Source organism: Chroicocephalus ridibundus, chromosome 4 (assembly GCF_963924245.1).
Source record: "Chroicocephalus ridibundus chromosome 4, bChrRid1.1, whole genome shotgun sequence".
Classification (NCBI taxonomy): Eukaryota; Metazoa; Chordata; class Aves; order Charadriiformes; family Laridae; genus Chroicocephalus; species Chroicocephalus ridibundus.
In genome coordinates this window covers 54,875,051-54,892,580 of record NC_086287.1, presented here as the reverse complement: position 1 = coordinate 54,892,580, position 17,530 = coordinate 54,875,051, and the positions used below count along the sequence as shown (strand labels likewise).

The 17,530-nt window shown below is 39.9% G+C and overlaps 1 protein-coding gene across 13 annotated transcripts in view; it reads right to left on the bottom strand.

The window, feature by feature from the left end:
- Positions 1-17,530, bottom strand: part of UNC79 (unc-79 homolog, NALCN channel complex subunit) — a 112,765-nt gene that overhangs the window by 71,062 nt on the left and 24,173 nt on the right. For all 13 annotated transcript variants that reach the window (XM_063332654.1, XM_063332650.1, XM_063332652.1 and 10 more), the window contains 16 exons: positions 16,434-16,474; positions 15,167-15,195; positions 13,895-14,124; positions 13,388-13,559; positions 11,347-11,577; positions 9,241-9,431; positions 7,948-8,071; positions 6,620-6,760; positions 5,023-5,244; positions 4,178-4,405; positions 3,230-3,371; positions 2,727-2,806; positions 2,494-2,642; positions 1,338-1,495; positions 793-974; positions 138-339 (listed from right to left, as the gene is read on the bottom strand). In XM_063332654.1, the coding sequence (XP_063188724.1) occupies positions 138-339; positions 793-974; positions 1,338-1,495; positions 2,494-2,642; positions 2,727-2,806; positions 3,230-3,371; positions 4,178-4,405; positions 5,023-5,244; positions 6,620-6,760; positions 7,948-8,071; positions 9,241-9,431; positions 11,347-11,577; positions 13,388-13,559; positions 13,895-14,124; positions 15,167-15,195; positions 16,434-16,474 (2,522 nt within the window). The remainder of the gene's footprint in view (positions 1-137; positions 340-792; positions 975-1,337; positions 1,496-2,493; positions 2,643-2,726; positions 2,807-3,229; positions 3,372-4,177; positions 4,406-5,022; positions 5,245-6,619; positions 6,761-7,947; positions 8,072-9,240; positions 9,432-11,346; positions 11,578-13,387; positions 13,560-13,894; positions 14,125-15,166; positions 15,196-16,433; positions 16,475-17,530) is intronic.

The window sequence follows — 17,530 nt, the reverse complement described above, 5'->3', positions numbered from 1 at the left end:
TATTCAGGCAGTCAAAAAATGCTCACTTCAAATTATTCTCTATACAGGTGAGATCTACATCTCTCTCAGACCCTTGCAGGCAGCTGAAATTCCAGAAGCTGATAAGAGGGGATCAGGTTGATTTGGACTCTGCTTACTTGTTGGGAAAGGGAATTCTTTGTTGCAGTCCAGATGAAGCTGTGCTTCCAGAGACAAGGTCTCAAAGCGATTCACAAAGAACTCCCAGCTCAAAGCTGGAATATCCGCTTTTAGAAAATGAAGTAGCAAAAGCTTACTAAGAATGGTGGGCCTGTCCTTGACAACTGTGTCAAACTGGAAATCAAGGCAGAGACAGAGACCCTATAAAGAAAAAAAAAAAAACAACAGAGAACTGAGATGTGAAAACTTTAAGCATCTTTTAAAGCAAAAGGAGGTCAAAGCTCCCAAATTCTCCTGGTTTAGTATAGGAGGACAGGATAATACAGTAGTATGGTATTTAGTACAGAATAAAGATTTAGCTCCTTTTTCCCCACCAGGTCCCTTACATCAGGACTAATGCTACTGATATCAATGGAAAAGTAAGGTAAGGAAGGAGATAAATGAACATCATATTTAGAACATAGTATTTGCTAAGATTTTGAGCAATACAAAGGTATAGGTAAAGTTCTGTCCTACCCATAGGATAAGACCGTAAGGCTTGCCTAAAGAAGTATCAGCAGCAACTGTGATGCTGTATGCCTGAACCACTTTGAACTTCAAATGAAAACCCAGATTCTTGTTTGAACGTGCCTTTTCCCCATATAATGAACCTACCTGTAAAGCTGGCCTCTTTATGGTGTCAAGCAATAGCCCAGCTCTTGTAGCTACTGCTGGGTTGACATCTTCTACAGCAGTTAGGAAACAGCAGAATGCGTGAGCCAAAGAGTACTTCAGCAAGTGGTTCTTTGTCACAGAGTGAATATCCAAAAATCTGCACAACACAGCCACCTTCTCCACTGTAGCAGACGTGCCCCCCAGACAAAGAAAATACGCATGTTAATTTAGGCAATGGCTTCTTTATGTCCTGATTAATATACCTCTCCTAGAAATGTGCCCATCTGAGAAAGTAATAACAAAAAATACCCAGCAAATGTTGTAATTTTGATTTTACTTAGATTATCCAAAAAGTCTCCTGTTCTCCTCTCTTTTACTGCATTGTTGTGCCGTAGTTTTGCACCAGACTATCTCCAAAACTCCCCAAGCAGCAAAAAGATAATCACCTATTATATCTATCATAGGTCTCCTCAGTTACAGCAGAAAAAGCTCTACCTCTTCAGTGAAGCAACAAAGAGCAAATAGTGTACAATTCACTGGCCCACCTGCTTCAAATCTCATCTTCCAATCTTTACTGTTGAAATTGCTGTTTATGATTGTCCAGAAAATGTCAGCTCCATGGGGAAGCGAAAGTGCATGAAGAAGAAGTGGGACTGCCAGGGAAGAAAGCTGAGAGAATTCAGACTTCACAACTCCCCATAAGCTGGAAAGACCAAAAAGAGCAAGCCTGCTTATAAAAACACTCCCTTGACATCCTTCCTTCTAAATGTCTGCACTGTATTGTTGGCGGGAACACACTTTTCATGAAAATTTCTATAAGCCATCCTGGGCATTTATGTGAATACTACAGAGTTGCTGGTAGGAGGACAGAGATACTTGCAAATCTTCTTTGACAGGATTTTGCCTAATTCAAGGCAGAACTGCCATGGAACATAATCTATGCTATGAATTAGCAGTTTCAGCATGACTAGCTTCAGCGAATAAGCCACATGAACTGTCTTGGTATCATGAATCATGTGCATCCACAAATGACTAAGATGTCGAGTGCTCACAATTTGCTGGTATTTAGATTCAGGACAGATTCTCTAGTCTGCTAAAACCCTACGGTCTCAGGAGATGCTCAGTGAAATTGATACTGAGCAGCTGTAAGCACTGATGAACACACTATTTCAGAACATCATATCCTGATGTTTATTCAGTCAGCGTTCTGCAAAAGTCACTTGCTCCAAAGAGAATCTTAAAAGCACCGATTTCAATCCACTTCACTCTGATACTAAACGAAAAACCTCCCTTTACCTCTTAAAACCAAGGTGCAGTACTGTTGCTCTCACAGCTTTAATGCTAACGCCCTACAAACTGTATGCCTGCCTCTACATCCTCCTTTATTTTACTTTGTACAGTCAGAAAAGATACCTCAGGTCTCAGACAACGCTATTATTCAATATGAGAAATTCTCTGACTCCCTGCAAAACAAGTGGTACATAACACAGTAGCCATAATGGACAGAGTACCTTGTTTCATTTGCAACTTCTTAATTAGCCTGTGCCACGTGCCCTTAAAGAGTTACTTAACCTTTCCATGCTTCCCTACCACCCTTTCCTGATTTTCCATATTATACCTGCAAATTCTTTGATGCCAACAACAAATACATAGTTGGAGAACCAATGAAGTATAAAGACAAAATGTGCAATAAAAACATACCTTGCAATCAACATGTGATCTTGAATATAGGCAAGAAATTGGGGATGATCCTTTCTTGCTATATACAGGCATTCCCCATGAAGACACAGGATCTTCAGACAGTTCAGCATGTTAAAAAGAATGTCTGGTTCTTCAAACTTCGACATTTCCTGTGTAAGCAGAGGTACTACTCTCAACACAATGATACCATGTAACGAAAAATTCCAACTAAACGAACAAGTAATCAATGTTACCTGCAATATAGTGTACAAGAGCTTCAAGGTAACTGGAAGCTGCTGATAACAAAACTTTCTTTCTGTGTCATTCTTTATCGCTGTTAAAAATGTAAGTTACACAAAATCTTGTTAAAGTTCTCTCATCTGTGGATTCACAATGAAAGTAAAGAATGCCAAAGTGATGAGAGAGAAATTAATTCTAGCCACAGTAACCCCACAGTCAGTAAAGTTGCAACAGTACAGAATTTGACATGCAGTGTTTTTGCTACTTAACATGTTCAAAAAGCCAAGATTTCTTCTAACGCTTTTTGAGAGACAGGCATAGTTTCTATCAACGTAAATACAGCCTTCCCATGTAATTCCCATTTAACTAATATGGTGAAAGAATCAAATGCATAAGAAAAGAGTGACCATGCATTGCTGGACTTGAGACACTGCTTCAGAACCTTGTATTCTATAAGAGCAGAAGCATTTCATTTAAAGCTTTACTGGAATGCTCAACCTTCTCGCCCTCCACCTACCTGCATTCTCCGTGGTCTCTGTGTGATTTCCTGGGTTTTCTCCATGTTTTGGTGCCAATTTGTCTTCTTCTTCTCCTTCAGTTCCTATAATAAACTCGGGTCTAGTATACAGAAGACTATCCTCCAGGTTATCTGTTGGCTCCTTTAAGAATATAATAAGTTAAATTAATTTATTGTTATCTAAATACATGAGGCCATATCCTGCTGTTTAAGTTAAATTTGGTGTGATAAGCTGAGCTCAAATGAGGCAGACACCGTCTAGTTCCATGTACACTTCTGCATTCAAATCACCTGCACATCTAAAATTCTGCATCAGCAAATGCATGCTGACAAGAAGACTATGTTTCAAACATGGATTTAAGTGATGACAGAAACTGCATATCCATATTGGAGCTGAGGTGGATACAATCACAAGGTGGTGGTTTCACCAAAGTTGTCATCCTTGACTCAGAGGAGTAACGGAGAGGAGCAGGGCATACTTCCTACGCTACTGTGGAGTTAGAGGAGCTACCTCAATCACTTTTACACTGAGAAAAGGACCAGGCTGGAGTTACTTCTGCCTGTGGCCAATGAATTCACACAAAATCATTAATCATTTCAAAATATTCACTCTTAGCCTTTAAAAGAAGACGGAAAGCACTAAGTATTGACATTTCACATTTTATTTAAGACACAGTATCATGGAAGCATCCTTCCAAAGTGAAACAGCACTTCAGTGTTGATGGGGGAAGAGTTCATACTCGATGAATATTGTCATCTTCCCTGGGTTCTTTGAATCAATTCAAACCTAGGAAGTTTTACAATTCAATGGCATTTTGCTTTAACCTCCAAAATCCTCCATGACAAAGGTCTGCACAGCTTTGCTCCCTTGTGCACGATGTAATGAGAACAAAGAAGAGGAGGAGTTTCGGCACACCAATAACGTAGGCCCTTTCTTACTCTACTTACCACAAGTCTGATTTCTTCTTTTGGAGCAAGCTGTTCCAGCAGCTCAAAACCCAGCTGGTAACACAGAATGCTGGACTGACACAGACCACATTCAACTGCTTTTTCATCTTTCTGACAGGTGTGAGAACCCCCCCAGGGTGCCTGGAACACATTGTTTATGATGGATATTATATCTTTTGAAATGCTGTTCTCTAAGCCCAAAGTGACACCATCATCCTGGAGTTCCATCTGAAAGAAAGTGAGAAGAGTAAGGATTTATTATTTATTTAAAAGCTAGAGCACTAACTATTCTGCCTATTCTGACATTTCTGCCAGTGTTACATTACAGTACTAGGAGGAGTTAAACTGGAACTCACAATTTTGAATTGCCACTGGTGTTGAGGCCTAAGCTCAAGCAGGTAGAGTAAGATTTTGAAGTTAAATAGACAATTTCAAGCACGGGATCCATGAATTTTACCTGGAGACAGTTATCAAAAAAACCCTTGGTCTTGGATTCACAATGTACAAATTTAGCTATACAGAAGTTACGCATCTAATCTAAGCCTATCAGCAAGCCTCTGCTTCTAGTCTGTAGAAATAAACATATCTCCAAGGAGAAGTTCCTTTCACTCAGATGAGCTATCTAACATGAATACAGAGGTGTCTAAACTTCTCTTCATTGACCACGAACCTATAACTCCTATATGGGTAAAGGCAGATGACAGCTATAGAGAGAGATTTAAATCTCTTCTACTTATGCCAATCCCTCAGCAGAAAGGGACTCAATACAGGATTAAAGGAGAGCCAAAAGTGACTACAGAACTTCAGTGTCTCCTCAATGTGGTTGTTTTTTCTTCTGCAAGTACCTGTTTCAAGATGAGATCAAACATCAGAATGAAGCAATTAAGATTCATTTCATCGTCTTCACAGTCAAAATCAATGGCTTTTCCACTGGGGTGTCCAAAGTTCTTGAAAGGGCTGTGAAAAGGACTACGTATTGGACTCCGAAATGGGCTCTGGAAGGGGCTTGGGAAAGGACTCAGCATGTTATGCTGAACTCTGCGCCCAGGGTCAGAAGCAACGCTTACCTGAAGACATAAAGAATCAACGTAACCAAATGACTGTTAAGCATTTAAGCAATCTCATTCTATATGAAACTGCAGAAAATGGCAAGAACTTTTGACAGCCTTTCTACTCCCTTCTGTAGCTTTTTTGCAAAATCTACACATGTCCCTTAACGCCATTAAATGATAAAATATGATAGAAGTACAGGAATCATTCTGCACAGATGTATACATTCTCTTAAGCTAAGTGGCTGGCATTCGTTATCTTATTTCTACTAAGGAATAATTTTAGCATCATAAACCAAACAGAAAATCGGTGCTGGCAGTACAGTGGCCATCAGGTTACAATGATCTGCTCCATGATCCAGGGACATGAACTTCAGTAGCAGGAGGGTAATAAAGCAGACTATCTCAAGACAACAGCGTAACTAAGGGTACACCAAGGATAGAGGTAACGAACTAGACACAACAGCAACAAGATGCACGTGTCTGTATTGATTTATGTCCGCACCACAGTAGGCCACCTAAAACACCCTGAGAACTTTGAAGTGTTACAGGGAGATACAGAATTAGATGACACATTAAGTCTATTTTTAGGCAGCTGTGGTCTGAAAGACTAGACAGTGAGTTAGTCTGGTTTTTTCGGCTTAGTTTAGAAGTGGTCATGGGCTAACTGTGGGAGTGCTCTCTGTTGAGCTACATCAGAAGACAGGCACACCACATGTGAGGAATCATCAACTGCCTAAATGCTGTAGTTCCTTAAACCTAAATATCTGACCTTTCAAGCACTCTTGTTCCTGCTGTCCTTGAAGCATTTCATCCAAGACTACTGTGTACTTGGTCACATTAGTCCAAGTACATGTAGTGCCTACAGATTTGTACATGTTTTCTTCCGGAACGTAAATCTCTGACAGACAACTTTTAATCAATTTTTGCATCTCTTGGATGGGGAAAAAATACAGGGAAACAGAAATAAATTCTGTTCTGTCACCTTCCCAAAACATACCTAGGCCCACCAAATTTGTACTAGAATACAAAAGCTGACTCTGGATGACAAGTTGTCCATAATAACTTGTTGATGGTTATTAATAGAAGGTGTGGAGAATGAAAATGGCTGGAAAAGATACCAAATACACTCCAAACATACCCCAAACCAACCAGTTCACTAAGAAAAAACTGCACAATTTTTCTGCAGTTTCTATCTGCATTCTCTTCACACTGACCATGTGATACAGTGGTATTAATTGAAGAAGTCATGCCATTTTCCTTCCATTCTCAAAATTTATAATGTTTCCAATCAAATGCTGCCATATTGAAAGATGACTTTTCAATTCTTCACATGCATTATATTAGGAAAACTGTTCTAAGAAAAAAAATAAGCAGGATATATCACAGTTACCCTCCGAGCTGCAAGATTTCCCGCCAGTTCACCGACTCTCGATTTTCTTTGGTTTGCTAACTCTTTTACAGAATTAACCCCATCAGAAAACATGCTGATTAGTAACTGAAGAGGAACAACAATGTCTAGTTCAGATAACACCTAGGAAAGATAATAAATAAAAAAGCATGAGTTCCAAGTTTGATTAAAAATGCCAGCCACTCTACAAGCACCTTTATCATATGACCCTCAGTCCAGCAAGTCCCATGCAATTAATTTTGGGATTCAATGAGGTGAACTGCGAGCTTAGATTTCTGTTAGAATCAGGGCAAGAGAGAACCGGACAAAAAAAAAATATTTGTTAGCATCCGCTTGGTGTGCCTTGAGATCAGTTTTATGCACAAACACACAGGGATGTGAGGTTGTTCCACAAAAGTATTTTTGTAAACCAAAAGTATCACCAATACTTGGATGAATAACTATTTACTGTATTTATTATTATTTAAAACTGAATTCCTGTGTTTATTCTAGGAAGCCAGTCGGCACAGTGACAGAATGGTTACCTGCAAATCACTGAGGGAATATTCATCATCCGTTTTGTCACCAACACTCAGACAAATATGAGCTTATTTGTACTTCTTATTAAGTGTTATGAGGTCAAAAAAAAATTAAAAAAAAAATCCAAATCATACTTTACTTGAAAACTCTGCATACATAAAAATTTCCACAGTCATCAGGTAAATGGGTCTTTGCAGAGGCTTAACCAAAATAACCCTCAGCAGGAAACAAGCAATAATGAAGAATATAGGTATTATTCTGAGGTGCTGTGGAAAATTTTATACTCTTTTGAATTCACTGCCCCCATCTGACATGACTGTCCCTGCAGGTTTTGAATATGAACACTGGGCGAATGCCAGCCTTATGGGTAAACATAGCACAAAAGGGCCAGAGCAGAAGAAAGCCTGATGAGTAAAGAGTCCAGATCTTCATACGTGGGAACAACTACAGCTGCTTCTGGAGTCTGGAATTAATTTTGGAATCTACAAACCAAATTCTGTGGAGACTAAAACCACTGCTGGCAAAAAGTCAGACAGCTGAACGGCCCTTATGACACAACTGACATTCAAAGGTAAAAGGAATTCCCAGGCTTCAATTATACTGCCCATGATAAATAAAGCTTCCCAGGATCTGTCTACCAACCATCCTTACACTGAGACTAAGCAAAGGGCAGAAAGGTTCCATTATCCTTGAAAAAATGGTTTCTTTCCCCTGCCCCCACCTCTGTTTTTTTTCTTCTTTTCCAAAATCTTAAGCTGCTTCAGCATGACATATCAAGAGAGAACACTTACATGCAGCCAAAGTAATGCTTGCTCTTGCACAGAGGATGGATACCCTGTGAATCGACAGCTAATGAAGCCAAACATCTCCTCCATGGAGAAAGGGAGAGGGCAAAGTTCAATGTCAAACATTTTGCTGAAAAGTAGAACACAAATATAGCATCACTGAGTTACCATGGCATACGCTGTGTGAGATATAACAGAAAACTGGTAGAAAGGCAATCTCATGACCAGCACTGATGAAGCTTCTGTAATCTTACTTGCATCCTCACCCTCCACGGGAGTTGAGCTGGTTGCTGATACCACCTGTCCTGACTGCACAAGATCATATCGGAATTTGGTGATGCACCTTAAGAACTCACATCACATAGAATCATAGAATTGCCTAGGTTGGAAGGGACCTTTCAGATCATCGAGTCCAACCATCAACATAACTCTGACAAAAACCATCACTAAACCGTATCTCTAAGCACTACGTCTACCCGTCTTTTAAATACCTCCAGGGATGGTGCCTCAACTACTTCCCTGGGCAGCCTGTTCCAATGCTTAATAACCCTTTCAGTGTAAAAATTTTTCCTAATATCCAGTCTACACCTCCCCTGGCGCAACTTGCAGCCGTTTCCTCTTATCCTATCACTTGTTACCTGGGAGAAGAGACCGACCCCACCACTATCTTTTTCAACATCCAATGTAAAAACTGGAAAATTTCTCATCTCACCACTCCTCCACTATTCCATGTTTACACTAAAAAAGTCTACACTGATACCTACAAATATAAGCTTACAGTCAGTTTCAAAGCATCTTCAGTTAAAAGGCAATGTGAAGTTTTATTGTCAAAGGCATACACCAGACATGCAATTATCACTCAGACAGCCACCATTCTTATTCAGGTGTTTTCTTTGCTCAACAGGGGAAGATATTAGCTAAATCAATACAAACCATCGCTCTTTCAGTGACAGCTCTACTAATGCCCACCATTTCTCATCAAAAGCAGGCCAAAAGGAGAAAGATGCTTCTTCCATCATGCTGCAGTAAGCCACTGAAAGCGTGCCTTGCTCACAGAAAAGAAGCATCCACACAGATAGCTCTTGATACAGATTTGAGGATATCAGGAGCAATAAAAGGAAACCTTCCCAAAGCTTAAGTGCTTTAGTTTAAATGTAAGTCAAAAAAATTCAGAAGCATTTACTCACAACTGTCTATTGGGCACAAGCATTTTCATTTGTCATCACCATCTTATTGTGCTAAAATCCTCAACAATCAACATATGCAACGACAGAATGGTTCCTACATGTGTCTACATACCTCAACACTTCCCGGAACTCTTTCAGTTGATTATCAGGCACTTCCGTCCTTATAGCTTCCAACCACTCTGGCATGATACATTCCCACACCGGCTGGTTTATCACATTGTATGGAATCAAGCAAAGGATTCGATTCAGCCCTTCTTTTAATTGGGTTACAGCACTACAGGATTTGTCCCAGTATCCACCAACCTGTGGGTAGTTCCAGGAATCATACTGATGAACAATACTTCTAGTCTCTGTAACTTGCCCCAGCACCATAAATTTGCTCAGTGTGTTACAGCCAAGAAACTGTGGGGTGTGATCATCAGCACCTTCCAGCCTGAATTTAGAATTCAGCCGTGGGGATTGCATTGTTTTTTCTCTCTCTCATTTGACCCACAGTACACAAAAGCACTGTCCAAGATTTAGATGAAGTTTGCTCACTTCCAGGCCATGACGCAGAGTAACCTCTCATTGTTTACAGTTCTCAACAAGGGACAGATTTATTGCTTGTACCTTCAATTATTTACTCTGGGCAACTTGTTACACTGCTGGGTCTTTATTTTGAACAACTTGGCCTGTACCAGGTGTTCTTTTGTAGTTGTTTATTTGGGGTTTTTTTGAGGGTAGGTTCTAAGTGATGGCAGCCAAAAAAAATACTTCTAAGTAAATAAGTAACTGGGCTACAAAGATTAATTACTCTAACTGACCTCAGCTCACATCTGCTCTTCCTGACTAATGGCTCCAGAGATGCCTGCTGTTTTGGCAGCAATTACTGCTAATCTCAGCCAACAAACTATTTTTTCCCCATTCATCACAGCTAATTTCATGGCTGTTTGTCTTCATGTTCTAGTGAACCCTTGCAAATCTGGCAAGTTGTCAATCTGGTCTTAAGTATTGCAGTGGGGGTAATAAAAGTCAAAAAAGAGGGCTGGATCCAAAACAAGAAAAAAATCCATAAGAGATTATAGCATGAGGTTCAGTCCTTCCTTTCTCCTTTAGCCTCAAAGGTCTGATCTTTTTTCTTCAGTTCTAACATTCAATGCATCCACCCACCTCTCAAATTCCCTCAGCTGCCCTCTGGCCTTCCCACAGCCAGGTGCGTCTCCAGAGCAAGACACACACACATGCTGGTCTATGCATATACAGCAAATCCCATATATTAGGTCATGAAAGATCCAGCGATGCACATTTCATCCCTGATGAGGTAATATATCACGTCAGGTCTTTATGGCCCTTCCTTGTCCAGCCACTTAATTTTAGAAAACAAAGCAAACATGTCCCCTGGACACTTTAAATAAGAAGGTCACAAAATCAAAGTCTTCTTACAAAAGCACATGTGGTATAGTCGGCAGTGATAAATGAGGAAAAAGTCTTAAACCCCTCACAAATATAAAGTTCCTATTTTCATGCTGATGTTTCCTCTTCTATAGAGGAACATTCACATGCCTGACTCTGTTGCCTGTCTTCACTATCCAGGTTAAGTGGCAAGTTCTGCTTCACAATTAATGGCCAGAAAGACTTTTTCTAGAAGCCATTCCAGCAATGGTCTCAGGCATCCTGAATGGCCTTCCAGGTAATATCTTTCTCTCCAGCAGCAATAAGGCAAACCACAGCAGACTAGTCTCTTAACTGAGTCACTTAAATTATGTACCTGAAGCAACAGGGCATCATTATGCCCAGAGTTCCTTTCAGCTACAACTGTGTGATCTCATGAACCTTAACTCACAGCTGCAGAGATGAAGTATGCAAAGAACAGAGAAACATTAGTAAAGCAGACTAGTAAAGGACAGGCTTATATCTAGGAGGAGACAATTGATACCTTTTACTAAAGATAAGCTTGGATGCTTCAGTGGCATAACAGAAGTGTGCAGCTATCAAAAATGTACAGTAGCTTCAAGAACTAATATTCTTCCAACCTGTCTTTATATTACTGTAAATAATCCCCACTCTCTAACACAGTAAAACTAAAAATGCTATGAAGAGGAAAAATTCCGGAACTCCACTGCTCCCTCAACCAGTGAGGTTTCTTTTGCCTTGAGGGAGCTGAAGGAGAAGTGGTCTTTATACCTAAGACTTTAATCTCTGTGGCAAATAAAGGTATTTTCAGATAAATTATTCTTACCCTGGCAAACTCCATTGGTTTAGGAAGGAGGCACATAACCATGACATCAAACCGAACATCACAGACTGTCTTCAGCCACTTGGTAACAAACTGGGGTTTGAGCTTTTCAACTAGGCTACCAACTTCATCATCCATCATGTAAGCTGTAGAGTGAAACCACTGGAATACCATGCTAACCAGCCTTGCTAAACTCTCTGTAGGTGTATTCTCACTGGGAGTGCAAAGGCTCACCTGGAAGACAGAAAAACAAATCAAGTTTCATTTCTGGAATTAAATGTGGCAAAGTGTTTGTCTTCTATATTTCCCATATTCTCTGAGATACCAGGATGCAGATTACATAGAAGACAAACGAGCTAATCAGTTTTAAGTAGAGTTTGGCACAGGACAATTGTCAAAACATTTCCAAACCAGAGAATAAAATAAGTGGGGGAAAAAAAAAACAAGCACTGAGTTTTTTGTTTCTTAGTTTCAACACTGAAAATATTAATACAGAATGCTTTGACAAACTGAAACATTTTGGTTTGAATTTTAAAATGACTTTTCATTTCAAAAGGTAATGTAATGCCCAGTAAAATATGTGATATACGTACACACACATATATAAGATGTACAAGATAAAAAGACAAACCAAATGAAGTGTTTCAAAAAGTCTGAAAGAAGATGTCTACTTAGTATAATAAGTGATCTTCGCTTTGCAAAGATTCTAACTTTGATATTTTTGTCCTTAATTGGAATGGGAATATGAGTTTTAAGTCCTCAAAAATTCTCACATAATAATTAATACTCTTTTCCCCTTCTCCAAACTCTCTGTTTCTAAAATGATGTCTGCACTGTAAAACTGTCACAAATCTGAGACCAAGTCAGTACCCCAGTTCACAGACCAGGCACACTGCTAAGCCCTTAATCACCCGCTATGTGAGCTCTTGCGATCTTCTGGGGACAAGAGACAGAGTCTCAAGTCAGGTTGCTGCACTGAATCCAAAAAACGGAAAGCAGCAGATGACAGGAGACACAGGAAGCTCCTTTAACCATCTATCAGCTGTTTGTTGCTACTTCCTCGTAAAAGCTGCACTCTCAGCGCTTGGCAACCTGAAACCAGTGACTGCTACCTTGTAGCAAGTGAACAAAGGAGACATCTTCATGTCATTTCTGGGGAAACAGCTGACAGCACTGCTTCCCAGAGAAGACCAGAACCCATCTAACAAGTGCTTTTCCTCCATGTTTTTTCTTGGGATAAGGCACCTTACAACACCCTTGCCAATTCAAAGTACAGTCTTCATTATTCTACTTCCCTGCAGGTTGTAGTTAAGGTGTTTGCTTTCTGGTGCCAAGGAGGAGAGAGCCTTGGAGCTTAAGGTGAACTGGAAAGAACCTGAGAAGGGGAATTCTCCTTAAGAATTGCAGAAGCAAATTTCTGAGGATCTGTCAGGGTCCAGCCTGGCCTGCTCATGAATTAGCCAGCAGCAGCCCTGCTATTCTGGAATAATCTCTGCTAGCTACTGTGAGGAGTAGAACCAGCAGGGCTTCACTCTATCACCCCACATGGGGTGAATTAGTTGGAGTACAGTGACTAGGACTGATTCAGCTAGAATAATCTGAAGGCAGGAAGGAAAAGCAGCTCACTAAGAGTCCTTCAGCCTCTTCAGAGGTAAGAGAGTGAGCTGTGCTTCCAGAGAGTAATGATGAAAGATGAAAGGTGAAAGACAGATCTTTTGGGGATTGCCTTTTAACATTAAAATAATGGCACTCAGCAGAGGGCACTTGTGAGCAGATGACGGCACATAGAAAGTCAATAAAAAAACTGAAAGGGTGAATAATTATGTTATACACTCTATACAGGACTTAGAAGGCAGCGAGCAGCTCCACCCAAACTAGTTCTGAAATCTCCAAGTCTGACAGCTTCACAGAACTTCTTTTCACCCACAAATCAGAAGAATATCCAACTAAATCCAAGAAGTGGGAAAAAAGAGATTAAACTGAGCCTTCGCAAAGGAAGGGAGAGGGAAGAGAGAAGCAAGAAAGGAGAGCAAGAATTTCTTACCAAGAACCAGATTCCAAACTGGCTCAGGAGGCGTTGGTCGTGCTTGTCATCATCTTTATTATCAAAGTCTGTGTTGTCCAGAGAGTGATGGGAAGAGGAGAGGCCCATCTGCCTCCTGCGGTTGAGTTCATACTCCCTCTGCTCAGCATGAAACTCTGCTTCCTTCAGCAAGCTATAAAACAAGCTTGTGGTCAGTAAATGCAGCTTTCCTGAACTGGAGACAGGTATCTGATCAAGAATGACTAGAGGTTAAGGCATGTGATGTCACCATTTTCCTGAGAATAGTGATAAAATAACATTAAATTCTAGGATTCAAGGCTGACTTCTTCCATGAGGACAACACTCACAGCTGATAAGTACTCCGCTAACACAGCAGTTGTTCAGTGCCCCTGCTCTCAACCTATCCTGGTGAAACTAAAAACCAACTTGCACAAGATTTGCAGGCAATATTTACATGAAAGCCTGATCCTGCATTACATATTGATGCCTCGTAAGCTGCCGTATTACCTGATCACAGCTTCCACAGTACACACAAGTTCCTCTGCCCCACACTCCCGGGTATTGATGGGGGGTGGCGAGGTCTGATAAAGATGGGTTTCTGCGGCTGCCCCAACTTCACTGCTGTGATGATTCGAGTGGCATCTTTTGCAATAGCGCACTGGCCTGTTGCCATGGCGGCCACAGCAGCCCGCTGAGAAGCAGGTGACAACAGCTCTTCTGACATGAGAACTACAGTTCTGGAAAAAAGAAAGATTTTATCAGGCCACAACCATCGGGAAGTGGAACTGAAAACAGGGATGAGAGTTAGCACTGGGGAATTGGCTCAAGCGTTGGGCATTTCCAAAATCACTATATATAAGCACAACTGTGCAAACTCCTGACGACAAGTGTCACTGAACTTCCAGAAAGATGAGCTCAGGCCTAAACGCTAGACCTGGACTTACACATCATGGTTGCTCTTCTTTTGGAGCAGGCCAAACCAACATTTTGGTCATCAACCTCAACTTTATGGCTTGGAGCAGTACCTAAAAATTCACACTAGTCCTCTTAACCCCTGTTTATACTTTAGAATGTCTTTTTATGTTACGTGTAGCGACAGGCAGATCCTTCGGAGTGTAATCAAAGGTGCCACATCAGTTTATGTTATGTAAAGATCTGCCTTATCATAGGTAATCATCCAAGCCTCCAAAATATGCGCTACCTTTATTTTTGCCACCTGGTAATATGGCCCAACATAAACCATAAGATCAAGAATATGACATACACTGTATTCCTCATTATTAGAATGTTATTAAAACACACTAGCTGGTATGTATTGCAAGCAGATTCTTTTTGTCAGACATCTTTTAGAGCCAAGCACTGAAGACTTTCAGTCCATATATTTTTAAAAATATACAGTTTACGGTAGAATTTTTGTCCAATTTAGGATTAATCCAAGACTTTAAGGAAACGAGAATATAAAAACACTTAGATTTAAAATTAATCTCTTGCTCTATCCTCTTCATAAGCAGCATTATAGAACAAAAACTGAGCTCAACTGCATAACTGCATTGCTTCACTAATTGTCACTTCAATAAAAACCTACAACTCAAATCAAACATCAGCAGTTTTAACAAAAAGAAACCTTGCTGATGAATCATTCCCATCCACCAACAAATGCATTTATGGATAAATTGTGAAATTCTGGAATGGTACAAAGAAGAACACACGACATAGTAATGGAATGACACTACACACAACATCAAATCATGCCCCATCACACAAATGGCTGAATCTTACCTTCTTCTGACATATAGCAGAAATTTCAGCTGTAAGGGGAAGGCATACAGAACATCAACACAGAATGATGATCCTTCTGTTTTACTACGGCAGCCATGGGAAAATGGACTTGCTGCAATGAAATCCCCAAGGCTAAACTTGTGTTTCCAGGTATTATTGAAAGTTCTAAGCCTGTTGGACTGTATACTTAGGCCAAGTGGCTATTTCTACACTGAAATGAAAGAATAACCTTGGTGCATTAAGCATGGTGTCGCTCTGCATCCCATCCACCTTCTATCTATGCTTCTGCCTCAGGGACAGCCTTGTAACAACAGTACCCTTGTAGGCACACTCGTGTGGCACGCTGTGGGAGACATGGCTCAGATGTGCATACGCTGCCTGTGAAAGCTCGCAGGATGAAAAATTAGTGAATATGGATGAAAAATGTAGGAGCAGCCACTATGTCTGTGGTCCGTAACTCCATAGCGAAACATTTGCAGATTCAACCTGTAAGCAGTAGCTATTCAGTCTGTTGCCCTGGCAACATCTGATTCAGTAAACATAGGTGGGCAAGTAAAAAGAAGTACTTCCCTGAAGTAAATAAAACATTCTTAATCTGGATTAGAATTCAACCATAGAATTCAACCAAAAGGAGACTGCAAAAAAATCTCCACTGCCTAAGAATTTTCATTTTGCGGAACAAAGACAGAGGGATTGTATTTGTTCTGTCATTGAAAGGGTTATTTTAGAGAATATGTGACTATCCTTGTAAATCCAGGAAATTCTCATTAGCCTCTCAACAAACTTTGTCTTCATTCTGTTAGGTAATAGAATATCAGGCTGTTTCACTGGCCAATGGACGATGACTGGATCAATGACTGGATCATTGAAAAATATTTTATGGCCTTTTCTGATACCCTTTACAGCCTTCTATTCATAGAATGGATTCTCAGAAGCTTTAAGAGCTTTCAATTCAGACACAGGTTACAAGAACCAGTCCCTTTTTTTCCACCCCAACTGTGGATGCTTCAAGATTTGAAAATCCATTCAATTGTCTATGTTTCTTCACACATAAAGGGTTGCATACTACTTGACGTAGAGGATTAGTCAACTTTTCATAGCACTCTAAAGACATTAAGCCGTATTAAGTAAAAGCTACTTTAAAATTCTAAAAAAATCCTTTCAAATAGAACGCAGCATTTCAAGTAATACAGTATGCAGAAATATCAGTAAGCAGAGGGTTCTACAATTATGATTAGTTTGTACCTACCCTTAAAATACCTCTTACCTTGTGGTAGAAGAACATCAATCAACCATTCACTGTGATCCCTATAAAAATTGCATATCTAATTAGCCTTCTATTTTTTATTTATATATGCATTTATTTTTTCACAGAGGAAATTTATCAAATTAATGTGGTAGGCCTGACATTATTCTGAAGCTGCCTTTTTACAGATGTAGTTTTATAAATTGCCAGCTGCTTTACATTACCTCTCTTTATTGTACTTGCCTTATTGCAAATTGCCACTTTGCCAATGTTGGTCCATGTTCAGAGCTTTCAAAAAAATTACTTTTAAGGCATAAATTTATAAATTTAAAACTGTGTGTGCTCCGAAGGTCTGAGGGCTAAGGAGTGATAGTGAAGAATAACAGACAAACGTAGGAAAAAATATTTTCCATGAGTCTCCTTAGAAGCTATGCTTCTACCAGATCCATTACTTCTTCCTGCAGCTTTAAATCAATAATGACTTAAAAACCTAAGGTGAGATGTAATTGCTTTTCCTACAGCTGGTGTGATATAAAGATGTCTTAAACTGGGGACAAAAAAAAAACCCTCATGTAGCTTCTGAACTACCTGTAACCTTGTCCATTTGAACTAATGATTGGAACTCCCTATAAGTATTAGATGATCTTGGAAAGTAATGCAAATCCAATTAGCATTTAAAAAAAAAAAAAAAAAAGAATAAGTGAGGTTAATTCATCTCAGGCTATATTCTTTCCAGGTACTGGACAAGCCTGGACCAATTTCAATTCTTTACTCTGCTGCTTCACAGTACACCCTAGAAAATAATCTGAAATATGTGTTACAGAAAAGTAATGAAGCTGCTGTGAAACAGCTTTCATTGTAATGTCCTGCTTTTAACAACAACTAAAGGATGAGGAGAAAAAAAAAAAAGTTTCATAAGCAAAAGCTTGTACATTAATGAGGTTCCCCTGCCACAGACAGTGTATCCCACAGTATCTGTTCATTCAGAGATCTAAACTTCAAAACTCACTACTGTTCAAGCCAGATGCAAATGCTGATCATATGGGGTAAATTTCTGTAATCCTTATTCATACTGAGTGGCAGTGTGCTCCAGATATTTCAACAGGGTTATCTATCTA